The 14,220-nt window shown below is 46.9% G+C and overlaps 1 protein-coding gene across 1 annotated transcript in view; it reads right to left on the bottom strand.

The window, feature by feature from the left end:
* Positions 1-14,220, bottom strand: part of LOC142587364 (uncharacterized) — a 199,680-nt gene that overhangs the window by 171,127 nt on the left and 14,333 nt on the right. The window contains exon 2 of the mRNA XM_075698312.1: positions 6,844-6,918. Within this exon, the coding sequence (XP_075554427.1) occupies positions 6,844-6,918 (75 nt within the window). The remainder of the gene's footprint in view (positions 1-6,843; positions 6,919-14,220) is intronic.

The raw sequence follows: 14,220 nt of genomic DNA, 5'->3' as shown, positions 1-14,220 counted from the left end.
GGGAAGCCGATGTCTCGAGCCGCGGCCGCTGACCTCGCCCCTGTCCGCGCGCATGGTTCCTTCGCACGAAGCGCGGTTGCGAACGCTGCAATACGAGAGTGCATGAGCGCAGTCACGTGCTTTTATTTTATATTTCGCTTGCTTTCTTTAAACGAGGAAAATAATCGCCAAGCAGCACGTACGTTGACACAAAAGATTGGATCGGTCGTTTTTGAACGTTCTCTACAACGCAACGAAACGCACTTAGCCCTGCAGTCAAATGAAAAAAAAAAAGTCGCAGTTTCGCTCGAGAGACCAAGTACCGATGGCGATATCAAATTAGTACACAGGTACACGAAGTAAGAATAGTAATTTTATCGCCCGCTTAAACTTGGGAACATTCGCTTACTAACTGAATCACCAACCATGGTGTAAGTGCGCACAGGCAAACATGAACCCATCACACACAGTGAGCGCGGACGCTCGCTGCAAAATGCTGGACGCTGGTGTGAGCAAGCGTGGCGGCACAAGGAAGCGAAGGGACCTTCATGCGGTCCATCGCTTTAACGCAAGAACGACGATAACAGCGCACACAAAGGATGAGCCGCCTTTTGTGGATATCTAGCCGCCCGCGTTTACATGAAAGCGACAGTAGCGCATCGCATTTCCAGCGCATTTAGGAATAGCGATGCGACGCGTTTACGTGCAGCGCATTAACTCTTGCAAGAACGCCGCGCCGCAACCATGAGTCGACTCGCACGAAGTCTCTTTGTCCTTCTCGGACGCAGAAATCTTGAAAAGGGTGCAAATCTACGGGAATCCTTCAGTCCTGGGAGTGCGACGACTTGGAAAAGCGCCAAGGACAGTTTTAATACTATTCGAAGACAAACAGGTGCCGTGCCGCGGTGGGTGAGACTCACGAGCTAGGCGTAACGCTGCGTAATCTACCGCAAGAAGTACGAAGTTTGTAACGCCTGCGAGAGGCTCGAACATCGCGAGGACGTCTGCCCAGATACCGCGAATGTGAAATGTCGTGGCTGTGGCGTAGCGGAAACGCCACAAGACCATTTATGTGAACCCAAGTGCCAACTGTGCGGGAAAGGACACCAGCACGTAGACAGAAAATGTAGAGAGCTCTACCGCGTTCCTTCAAGGTGCAGAAGAGGCAGCGCAATCGAAAGATCAATATGCTACAGCAGCAACTTCAGATGCGGCAGCAGCAAGCCAGAGCGACTGCCGAGGTGAATACCCGAGGTCTTTCCAAGGCCAGGCGCGGAAACGAGGACTTTCGCGTCAGAACCGACTCCTTCCCGAGGCTGGAGGAGACCACCGAAGGGCACCAGTAGCGTGACCGTTCGTGCTACCGCACGAGGGGGCACTCCAGATCCAGACAAAAACATTAATTCACCTTAGAGGAAAAGAACTAGGAAGCTTACGAGCAAGTATGCGGCCTGTAGGGTGGGTAACACAGCAACAAAGAAGGTCAAGCGGAAAGTCAGAGAGGCTGAAATACTCTCATCGGCGGCGGCATTGGAAAAGAAACCTGCCATGAGTAACTACTTATGAGGAAAAAACGAAATCAGGAAAGAAACAATTTATGATAGCTCAAAGGGAAGCTCATTACTTTTCGAAGCAAGATCGGGATGCCTTAGAACACGCACCTATAAAGCGATATATAAAAAGGAAGAAGAAGCATGTGCTTGCTGCGGTAACGCTAGGGAAACTATGGAGCATGTTTTATTAGAATTTGAAGACGTCTACCCAGCGGTAATGATTTAGGCACCACTGACTTCCTTGAAGCCCTTGGGTTCAACGGAAGCAGTGATAAAGTAAACATGTCCGCAATAGGCATTAGTAAGAGGCGTTTGGAGGTTTGGTGGAAGAAAAGTGGGGAAACGACAAAGGACGGAGACGTACAAAAGCACAATTCGCACTAGGGGATTAGAAAATTTGGGTGTGGTAGTTCATAGCGTTCTTTTCTTTTTTTATTATTTAACCTAGGTAGGACATCAGGCTGTATAGTAGCAAGAGGTTGGTGGCGCAACCCACCGCCCCGTTCCAAAGGGAACGCTCATAACATCCATCCATGCATCCAAGAGGGAGATGGAGCTGCAGGGACCCAGCGCACCCATGGACTAAGAAGCGGAAACGGAGCAGGGACCCAAACAATGCAAGCTTTGGCAGTGGGGTTTCCCAGACAAAAGATAATAAGGATGAGAGGATTGATAAATTAAGGAAAGAGGTTGGGGAGGTTAAAGAGGTGATTAATTAGCTCAATCAAGAGTTGCATAGACCGAAATTGGAGGCGTATACGGGGTCCCCCTCCCCCCACAACGCGGAACCAAAAGTGGTATTGAAACCAACCCGCCTGGCCCCTAAGGCTGCGACTACCATGCTGCCTGCGACACCGGAGGAGGAAAAGATGATTATCGAATCGGCTAGGCCGCCCCTAATGAAACGCAGAGGGGAAGACGTTGGTGGCACTAGAGAACAGATTAGAAGCCCAAATCGAAGCTCTATTCGATTGTTCCATGGCCCAAATTATGGGAGCAATATAGCCGACTCAAAGCCAGATCCATGCCCTTACGGACGAAGTACAAAAGCAAAGGTCAGAATCGGAGACTGGCAGCTGAAAGCGAAGGAACAACTCGACCAGCTACAACATGGCCAGAAGCGCGTCAAGTGAGTCTTTAATCTGGCAGTGGAACTATCGCGGCTTCCAACTCAAGTGGGCGTCAGTGCAACAGTACTGATGGTATTAGATGAGAAATCGCTAGCTATAGCCCTGCAGGAGATGGGTAAAGCAGCACAACTCTCAGGATACCAGGCTTTTTCAAGTGACAGAGGTGAGAAATTACGCGTCACAACATTGATTAACAGGAATATTGCGGCAATGGAGCACAAGATCAACTCGAGAGTCATTGAGGCAGTGCTACTGAAAATTCTTGCGGGACAAAAAGAGGAACCGAGCCTGTTCCTCTTAAATTTGTACACTACTCCACAGCAGAGGAAGGTGAGATTCAGGGCCCTCTTTTGCAAAGCTATTCCGGCACCCTGTACTAATCCCTTGCTAATAGTCGGTGACTTTAATGCGGCGCACCCGGACTGGGGTTACGCTAAGCAAGATCCAAAAAGCAGGCAGCTATGGGAGGACGCGCACGAGCTAGGACTCACCCTACACATGGACCCTAGTAGTCCGACCTGAGTGGGTAACAGCGTGTGCGCACACACCTCCCCTGAACTGAGCTTCTCTCAAAATGTGACAGATCTGAATTGGAAAAACTCGGAGCACAATTTCGGAAGTGATAATTTCATTCTGGCCTCAATCCTTAAAAAAAGGGTGAATACGCGTCGTGCGCGTCAACCGAGGGTCACCGAAAGGGGATTATTAAGGGAGAAGTGAGAGAAAGCTGCCATAGGGAGAATCACAATCGTAGAAAAATGGACGGAGGTGATCACGCGTCACGTAGAAGAGGCAACCAAGACGCTTGAAGGGGATCGCTTGAAGGAGAGGCTTTTGATAATGTTAAACACGAAGCGACACTCCACGGTCTCCAAGAAATCGGGGTAGGCGCGCGAACGTTCGACTATGTCAAGGTCGTTTTGTCAGACAGAACGGCCTGCATGAAGTTCCAAGACATTTAATCTCCCACACTGAAACTAGAAAGCAGGGGCAGGGCTCGCTTCTCTCCCCGTTCCTCTTCAACATGGCGATGAGGGGCCTCCCCAAAGTTCTGAGAAGCACACAGGGGCTAAATATCAGTATGTATGCGGATGACATCACCCTCCGGACCAACCAGGGGAGCGATGCGAGCATCGAGGAGCGCCTGCAGGCAGTGGTGGACACAGTCGTGGACCATGCTGCCAGTAGGGGTCTCTCAGGCTCTCCGCGAAAATTGGAATTCGTCTACAACCCAAATTTACTCAAGGTGCAAGCGCAGCTGGGAATTTCACATTAAAGTAGTTCCAAAGGTAAACCAAATCAGAATTTTGGGACTTTTCATACAGGAAAGTGGATATAATGATGGGGCAACAAAAAATCTAGAGGGATTTGAGAAGGGTCGCGCTGAAAGCTCGAGGCCTGAAGGAAAGAAGCTTGCTTAAGCTAACCCAAGCATACGCAATGAACCGCGTGTGCTATGCCACGCCTTATTTAAACGTCAGGTCAGAAGAGAGGAGGAAACTCGACTCGCTCATTCGACGATGCATAAAGAGGGCTTTCGGCTTACCAATTAGCACCTCCACAGGGATGCTCCTCTCTATGAGAGTGCAGAATACCTGGGACTAAATAGCGGAGGCTGTCAGTATTTCGTAGTTCGAAAGTTTAAGCCGAACGAACACGGGCAGAGCTATCCTCGGATTTGTAGGCCTGCAATCACATAGGGGTCTACGATGCAACCAAACATCGCGCAGGACTACCGAGAAAATCTAATCATTTCCCCCTTCCCTCGTAACATGCATCCCATATTCAACACAGAGAGGAGGGAAAAGAGAGCAGAAGCACTAATCAAACGCTTCGATTCCATGTGCAGCAGGTCGGTTACGTACGTGGACGTGGCAAGGTGCAAGTCGGGTGCAGCGGTCGCCTCGGTGGTCGACGGCCGAGGGGCCCCCGTATCGACCGCCGCCATTAGAAGCCGCAACACGGAAACGGCTGAAGAAGTTGCGATAGCGCTTGCTTGCGTTGGAACGGAAGCAAATTTCATAATTAGCGATAGCAAAACGGCTATCTGGAATTTCGAAAAGGTAGGATCTCGCCGGAAGTGGCAAGGGTTCTCACCAGTACACGGCTAAACAGAAAAAAATAGCCTAATTTGGACCCCCGCACACATGTCCGTTCCTGGCAACGAGGCGGCCCACGAGTTAGCCCGAGCTCTCTACTTCCTGGTCGCTGTAGAGCCGCCCGTCTGCCGGAGCATGGACGAGCGTCTGCAAAATTATACGGAGATTGTAGAAAATAATCGGCTACGCAGGATACTAGTGCCACCGCCGGATGGAAGTCCAAACAATAGAGAGGCGGTCGCATGGCGGCGTCTGCAAGCTGGGAAATCCGTAAACCCGGTCTGTGCATACCATGGTATACATAATCTGGGAATGCGCTAGCTCCCCAGCGGTTAAGCAAACATAAATTGTAGAGAGGCCAGAGAAGCCCTGCTGCGGAGCGAGGACACTACTCCATAGTAACACGTCATCCGCCTGGCTGAAGAAGCCGCGAAGAGTCAAGACCTCTTTGCTCGCTTCTAATGGCGGAGGTCCCGGCCCCCGTCACCTAGGCCTGTGTACCGTCCCCGGCACACAGGCCTGTGTGCATGTGGATAAGGGGGCCTCCTTATCCGGCGGTACAATAAAGTTGCTATCATCATCATCATCGGCTCACGCCCGTAAATCCACCCTCGCCTCACGCATTATTGCGATGTGCGTTCCTGGCGCATTACCGCTGTTTACATGAATTCGATGCGCTAGAAACGTGACGCGATGCGCCACTGTCGCTTTCGTGTAAACGCGGCTCCTGTCAAGATACGGTGCGCGCGACTCCGCGAAGCCGTGCGCAGTCCACACTTGTCGAAGTCGCCCCTCTCCTCCCTCCCGCTCTGCCTCCCCGCGTTGAGCCGCGGTTCTCCTTGCTCCCGGGCGCTAAATACGCAGTTGCTGCCTCCCTCCCAACCCACCCACCCCCCACGCCCTTTTGCGCGACGAAAGGCGGCGCGTATGATTTCCGCTTTCTCCTTCGCGTGCTCCAGATTGAGCCGTGATCGCCGGTTCCCTCGCGTGCTTTCACTCGCACTTACAGAATACGTCACGCGGCGATGGTCATACGTCACGGCATACGGCATACGTCATATGGCAAACGTCACGCGGCAACGGTGTTATCGCCCTTGGACTTTATAGTGAACGTCACGGCGACGGCGACGGTAAAAATGCGCCTAGAGTGTCTATACAATTGCCATCGCAATAAAATTTCGCATAATCATTCATATTTACTTGTAATTAGGCGTAATATAAAAATACTCTAAGGAGCGCCACATGACGGCAAACCATGTGCCATTGGTTTCATTCAGTAGTGGTTTACCACTTTTTTAAAATCCTTCGTGCAAGCTATGTGTAAGACCCTGTATATCTGGTATAATGTTTTCCTGAAATCCTGTATTTATTCAATGATAATGTGATATTACATGTTCTTGTTTCTTTATGTTTTGAATGTGTATTTGATGCTTGTTGTTTAACATTATATTGACACGTGTAGTTGTTGATGTTTCTCTGGTGACCGCTTTTCACCTGCTAACAAATGTGAAACGCTATGGTTCAGCGCTCAGAGCAAGACGCACCTGCGTTGTTTGGAACTCACGCGAATGTTATCGCTCATTCTGTTTGTTTATCTCCTCGCCGAACCGTGTAATATCCGATTACGTGCGAGACATGAATCGCGTAGTACTTTCTGGAAACCACGTGGGCACGCGCGATTACACTACAACCTTCGACGAGTAGCATGTAAAAGCCGACAGGCTGGACCTGCAATCCAAATTCCGACGATCGCCGACTGTTCGCGGACATTGTTGAGCTTTGAGTGTAACATGCTTTTACCTGAAATAGATACACATATTTATTTGACTATGTTTTGGATCGTGTAGCCTTTTTCTCTGATTACGATCAGTGTGCTACGTGAACAAGTGAACTCACTTCCCTCGTAATTGTTGCACTTGTCCCTTAGCCAGCAACTTAGGGGAAGCCCAGTTAAGATAAGGAAACAGACACATGCTGTCCGATGAACTACCAAAAGCTTTTTGTTATGCGACTGTGAAACCCTTGGGCCTTTTTGTGTTAGCTAAAAAAAAAGCTCGAATAGAGCTCAAGAGAAAGACTCACGCAGATGTCTTCAATTTGGCACATGTTGCCCCAGACAGGGTAGTTTGCCTCGATGAGTTCGCACGTTTGCCAGCACTGTCAATATAAAAAAATTAACGAGTTAAGTGATCACTGAGCAAATAGAGAAACGAAGCACAAATCAAGAGACCAGACATCATGACATGCTTGTGCCTGTTAAACTGTCCCTACTGCGCGGAGCATGCAACTATTTCTCGGCTGGGGAAAGAAGGAACTTCCTTTACTCGATTTTATTCCTTCGTTTTCATCAGCCCCTCACGAACAGACATTTCTAGTAATAAAGGAAGCACTGATGTAACGTAACATTGGTTTCAATAATGCTGAATTTTCTGCCCATTGTGTCAGCTATTATACCCGTCATGCCAGGGTATTTGCTCCGTCTACGACTGCAGACATTGCCGTGCATGTCGCCACTGGGCCACAGGGTTGAAAGCACTGAATTATTAAGAGGACGTCATTATTGCACCCTACCAAAGCTCCACACTTGTGTGATAGCCTAAAGAGGGGAAGAAAGCTTCAAGCTAACCTACCAATGGGACAATTTAGGTACGCATAAAAATGCAAGATTCCCAGTTTTACTATGCTCTGCACAATACAACAAAACACAATTTGTTTTTCACCAATAAAATAAGATGAACCAGGTGGTACACAAGCAAAAGTGCTTGGCAAATTAGGTTTCCACCCCAATTACAGCAGGCAGCGGCAGGAGACGATTGACATTTTAGCTATGAATAAGAAAGGGAATGCTGGTAAACTTGCCCAGTATGTAATAATAATGAAAAAATAAACTGCACATCACTTTGCGCAGTTGACGAAAAGAACAAAACAAGACGAAGAAGACTAATGGTGAGCTTGTAATTAGCTCTCGTCGTGTCGTCTTCTTTGTCTGTGTCCCTGCTATTTTGCGCTATTCTTTTGAATAATGATTGTGAGAAACAGATCATTTAGAAGAACACTGTTTATAAAAAAATTACAATCTTGAACTGATCATATTTATGAAACTGGCGCTGAGGTGGCCAACCTGATTAAACAAACAATTCATGCAAGGCCGTGTTACTGAAGTTGTCCACATTATTGTGTACCCTTAATAATTTCTTTATAGCTTGTGGCAATTATTATACTAAAGTTTTCCACCCACAATTTCTTCTTACTGCTGGTAACAACCAGTGTGGTTTGTAGTGGTGCCAGTACGGCGGATCATTGAAATGCCGTGGAGCTAAGCGAGAAATATTTCCAAGCGCGTGTTTTCTTTGTTTCTACAGGTGTGTAATAGTTTCATACTAAAAGTAGCTCAAGACGAACGGCAACGCAATACAGAGACGTACACAGGACAGCGCCTGTCCTGTGTACCTCTAGAGCTGTCTTGTGTTGCCATTTCTCTTGCGCTGCGTTTATTATAAAGATCAGCCAAGTTGCCCACTTTTCCCCTTTATCGTAATAATTTACACGTGTGCAAGGAAAATACCGGCATAATTCTTTGGCCTTTATTTATTTGTATTGTCGGGTGTTAGCCTGGTGTTAACAACAATGCGATGAGCACATTTCTCAAGGATGACTACTTTTTCATGATTAGTTTCTATAGTAGTCCTCCATATCAGTGTACTGTAATTCATATGCGAGCAGACTAAAGCATGAAGGAGACCAAAGCATTCGCATGAGTACGCCAGGGTGTCCTTGATAATCAGAATATGCCCATGAAGAACTGTTTCTACGAGTAAGAAATACGATACTCGAAGCAATATGGCGCACATGTGCCACATTTCCGATATTTTATTGTTTTAAAGTTAACAGAACGGCATCCTAAGAAGCTGCATATTTTGACAAGCTGGTACTTTAAGAAAAGACAGAGTTAGCTCTGCGTGATTGATCTTTACTTGCAAAGAACGTCGTTACCTTACATCACTTTTATCCATGTGAAGACAATTTTATGCTTTGTATCGGTTTGGTGTGTTTTCGTCCTTCCTTTTCACAATTATAACTTGAATGTGGAGCTATGTGCGTTGTGGATTTGAAAAATGCATATGGCGAACACGGTGCCTGTGAACATCTGCCTTGCATAAAGTTAACGATGGCCTACGACAGCGCCGAGGATGGACGCTTCTTTATCACCTTCAAAGCTAAGTAGCAGCCTCTCAATTTGTATAACACTTTGAATTATTAAATTTGGCGAAGGCTACCTTTTAGCGCTCTAGTCTTAATGAATGAATTACGCATGTCTCTATGTCTCTAAAAATAAATTATGGAGTTTGACGTACCGAAACCACTTTCTCCTCGTGAGGCACGTCGTAGGGGGGGACTCTGGAAAGTTGTGCAACTGGGGTTTTTAACGCGCAGCGAAATTTAAGTAGAAGGGTTCTTTCGCATTACGCCCGAATCGAAATGCGGCGGCCTTGGCTACGTATTTCACTGAAAGTAAGTAAAAGTGTCGTGCTTGTTTCTTGCTTAGATGTTCTTGCTGTTGGCTATGGTTACAGGAAGTAATTGCTCCCGTTGATGCTGTGAAACACCTTAGAGTTATTGACTTGTTGACAACGGCAAACTTAACTCGCCAAATTATCGTCATCATCATCATCAGCCTCGTTACGCCCACTGCAGGGCAGAGGCCTCTCCCATAAATATCCAACTACCCAGTCATGTGTTAATTGTGGCCATGTTGTCCCTGCAAACTTGTTAATCTCATTCACTCACCTAACTTTCCGCCGCCCCTGCTAAGCTTCCCTTCCCTTCGAATGCAGTCCGTAATCCTTAAAGGCCATTGGTTGTCTTCCCTCCTCATTACATGTCCTGCCCATGCTCCATTTCTTTTTCTTGATTTCAACTAAGATGTCATTAACTCCCGTTTGTAAGCGCACCCAATCTGTGCTTATCCCATAACATTACATTGATTATTAATCTTTCCATAGCTCGTTGCATCGTCCTCAATTTAAGTAAAACGCTTTTCGTAAGCGCCCACGTTTCGGCCCCATACGTGATTACTGGTAAGACACAGCTGTGAAACACTTTTCTCTTGAGGCATAATGAGAACATGATGTTCATGATCTGAGAGTGCTGTCAAACGCACCCCAGGCCCTTCTTATTCTTCTGATTATTTCAGTCTCGTGATCCGAATCCGCGGTCACTATCTGCCCTAAGTAGATATATTCTCTTACCAATTCCAGTGCCTCGCTACCTATCGTAAACTGCTGTTCTCTTCCCAGACTGTTAAACAATATTTTAGTTTTCCGCAGAATAATTTTTAGACAGATCCTTCTGCTTTGCCCCTCCCGGTCAGTCAGCATGCATTGCACTTGGTCCCCTGAGTTATTAAGCAAGACAATATCATCAGCGAATCGCAAGTTACTAAGTTATTCCCCATTAACTCCTATCCCCAATTCTTCCCAATCCAGGTCTCTGAATACTTCCTGTACGAACAGATTGAATAGCATAGGAGAGATCGTATCTCCCTTCCTGACGCCTTTCTTTATTTGAATTTTGTTGCTTTCTTTATGGAGGACTACGGTGGCTGTGGAACCGCTATACATGTCCTTCAGTATTTTTACATACGGCTCGTCCACAACCTGATTCCGTAATGCCTCTATGACTGCTGAGGTTTCGACTGAATCAAACGCGTTCTCGTAATCAATGAAAGCTACATATAAGGATTGCTTATATTCTGCACATTTTCATATCACCTGATTGATAGTGTCAATATGATCTCTTGTTAAGTAGCCTTTACGAAATACTGCCTGGTCCTTGGGTTGACAAGAGTCCCCTTTCTTATAGATTAGGATTATGTTGGCGTTCTTCCACGATTCCGGTACGGTCAAGGTCATAAGGCATTGCGTATACAGGGTGGCAAGTTTTTCTAGAACAATCTGCCCACCATCCTTCAACAAATCTGCGGTTACCTGATCCTCCCCAGCTGCCTTCACCCTTTGCATAGCTCCCAAGGCTTTCTTTACTTCTTTCGGCGTTACGTGCTGGATGTCAAATTCCTCTGGACTATTCTATTTCCAATATCACCGTGGGTGCCACTGGTACTGTCTAAATCTCTATAGATCTTCTCATCCACTTGAACTATCTCTTTCATATTAGTAATGGTATTGCCGGCTTTGTCTCTTAATGCATACATCTGATTCTTGCATATTCCTATTTTCTTCTTCACTGTCTTTAGGCTTTCTCCGTTCCTGATCGCATGTTCAAATCTATCCATATTTTACTTCCTTATGACGCGTAACATTAAAACGTTATCTAGTGAGGCTAGTCTAGCAGTGCTATTCGAGGAATTAGAGGGCAGTAAATGGGATATAATAGGGCTCAGTGAAGTTAGGAGGCCGAAAGAAGCATATACAGTGCTAAATAGCGGGCACGTCCTGTGCTACCGGGGCTTAGCGGATAGAAGAGAACTAGGAGTCGGATTCCTGATTAATAAGAATATAGCTGGTAACATACAGGAATTCTATAGCATTAACGAGAGGGTGGCAGGCCGTCTTGTGAAACTTAATAACAGGTACAAATTGAAGGTCGTACAGGCATACGCCCCTACATCCAGTCATGATGGCCAGGCACTCGAAAGCTTCTATGAAGACGTGGAATCGGCGATGGGTCAAGTCAAAACAAAATACACTATACTGATGGGCGACTTCAATGCCAAGGTAGGCAAGAAGCAGGCGGGAGACAAGTCAGCGGGGGAATATGGCATAGGTACTAGGAATAGCAGGAGAGAGCTATTAGTAGACTTTGCAGATCATAATAATATGCGGATAATGAATACCTTCTTCCGCAAGCGGGATAGCCGAAAGTGGACGCGGAGGAGCCCGAATCGCAAGACTAGAAATGAAATAGACTTTATACCCTGCGCTAACCCTGGCATCATACAAGATGTGCTCGTGCTCGGCAAGGTGCGCTGCAGTGGCCATAGGAAGGTAAGAACTCGAATTAGCCTAGATATGAGGAGGGAACGGAAGAAACTGGTACATAAGGAGCCGATCAATGAGTTAGCGGTAAGAGGAAAAATAGAGGAATTCCGGATCAAGCTTCAGAACAGGTATTCGGCTGTAGTGTTGAAGCAATGAACGACAATCTTATGGGCATCATTAAGGAGTGTGCAATAGAAGTCGGTGGTAACACCATTAGACAGGATATCGGTAAGCTATCGCAGGAGACGAAAGATCTGAGGAAGAAACGCCAACGTATGAAAGCCTCTAACCCTACAGCTAGAATAGAACGAGCAGAACTTTCCAAGTTAATCAACAACCATAAGACAGCTAATACAAGGTAGTATAACATGGATAGAATTGAACATGCTCTCAGGAACGGAGGAAGCCTACAAGTAGTGAAGAAGAAACTAGGAATTCGCAAGAATCATATGTATGCGTTAAGGGACAAAGCCGGCAATATCGTTACTAATATGGACGAGATAGTTGAAGTGGCTGAGGAGTTTTATAGAAATTTATAGAGTACCAGTGGCACCCACGACGGTCATGGAAGTAAGAATAGACTACAGGAATTTGAAATCCCACATGTAACGCCGGAAGAAGTAAAGAAAGCCTTAGAAGATATGCAAAGAGGGAAGGCAGCGGGGGAGGATCAAATAACAGCATATTTGTTGAAGGACGGTGGGCAGATTATTCTAGAATAACTGGCACCCTTTATACGCAATGCCCCATCAATTCGGACTTACCAGAATCTTGGAAAAACGCTAACATAATACAAATCCATAAGAAAGGGGACGCCAAAGACTTGAAAAATTGTAGACCGATCAGCTTACTGTCCGTTGCCTACAACCTTTTTACTAATGTAATTGAAAATAGAATCAGGAACACCTTAGACTTCTGTCAAGCAAAGGGCCAAGCAGGAGTCCGTAAAAGCTACTCAACAATAGACCATATTCACATTATCAATCAGGTGATAGACAAATGTGCGGAATATAACCAACGCTTATATATAGCTTTCATTTATTACGGGAAAGCGTTTGATTCCGTCGAAACCTCAGCAGTCATGGAGGCATTGCGGAAGCAGGGTGTAGACGAGCCGTATGTAAAAATATTGAAACACATCTATAGCGGCTCCACAGCCACCGCAGTCTTCCATAAAGAAAGCCACAAAATCTCAATAAAGAAAGGCATCAGGCAGGGAGATGCGATCTCTCCAATGCTATTCACAGCGTGTTTACAGGAGGTATTCAGAGTCCTGGATTCAGAAGACTTGGGGATAAGAATTAAAGGTGAATGCCTTAGTAACTTGCAAATTGCTGACGATATTGACTTGCTTAGTAATTGAGAGGACCAATTGCAATGCATGCTCACTGACCTGGAGAGGCAAAACAGAAGAGTGGGTCTAAAAATTATTCTGCCGAAAACTAAAGTAATGTTTAACGGTCTCGGAAGAGAACAACAGTTTACGATGTGTAGCGAGGCTCTGGAAGTGGTAAGGGAATACATCTGCTTAAGGCAGCTAGTGACCGCGGATCCAGATCATGATACTGAAATAATGAGAAGAATAAGAATGGGCTGGGGTGCGTATGGCAGGCATTCTCAGATCATGAACAGGAGGTTGCCATTATCCCTCAAGATAAAGGTGTATAGTAGCTTTGTATTAGCAGTACTCGCCTACGGGCCAGAAACTTAGAGGCTTGCAAAAAGCGTTCTACTTAAATTGAGGACGACGCAACGAGCTGTGGAAAGAAGAATGATGGGTGTACCGTTAAGGGATAAGAAAAGAGCAGATTGGTTGAGGGAACAAAGGGGAGGTAATGAAATTGTGGCGACACACTGCGCGCATATTTCTGCGCACCCTCCGTCTTCCTATAATCCGGCCCAGCATAACGCAGCTGCACGCTGGAGTGCGTGGCCGATAAAGCATAGCGCCACCGCCGCGTCACCCGAGGTTTACGTCACCGACGGTGGCTATAAAAACAGGCTGCTTGGCTGAGAAGGACCGCTTTCTACCTTCCGCTACTGGGATGAACGTAGCGTTGGTATGCCCGTCCGCTGCCATCGTCAGTCAGTTAAAGAGTCGTTACGTTTTTATATTGGGATTCGTCCTTCGGCAGACACGACATCCCACACCTGGTGACCCGGACGTGATCAGAACGCATCGCCATGGACGAAGACGCCCTCCAACGACAGCTGGAACTTCTCAACAGACAGCTTCACGCGCAGCAAGAGGTGATCCAGAAGCAAGAGCAACAGCTTCAGCAACGTCACGACCAACCCAATGGTTCCGTGCAGCAGCATCTTGCCTGCTCCGCCGAGGATGTCGGAACCCCGGCATATGGCATCCCGCAAGCTGCCCCGCACGGCGTCTGGCGTGTCGTTGTCGAGCTTCCGCCGTTTTGGGCCGACTCGTCCGAGGTATGGTTCGCCCAAGTCCAGGCCC

This window comes from Dermacentor variabilis, chromosome 7 (assembly GCF_050947875.1).
Source record: "Dermacentor variabilis isolate Ectoservices chromosome 7, ASM5094787v1, whole genome shotgun sequence".
NCBI lineage: Eukaryota > Metazoa > Arthropoda > Arachnida > Ixodida > Ixodidae > Dermacentor > Dermacentor variabilis.
Note: the sequence above shows the minus strand (reverse complement) of the source record. Positions and strands in the feature narration are given on the sequence as shown.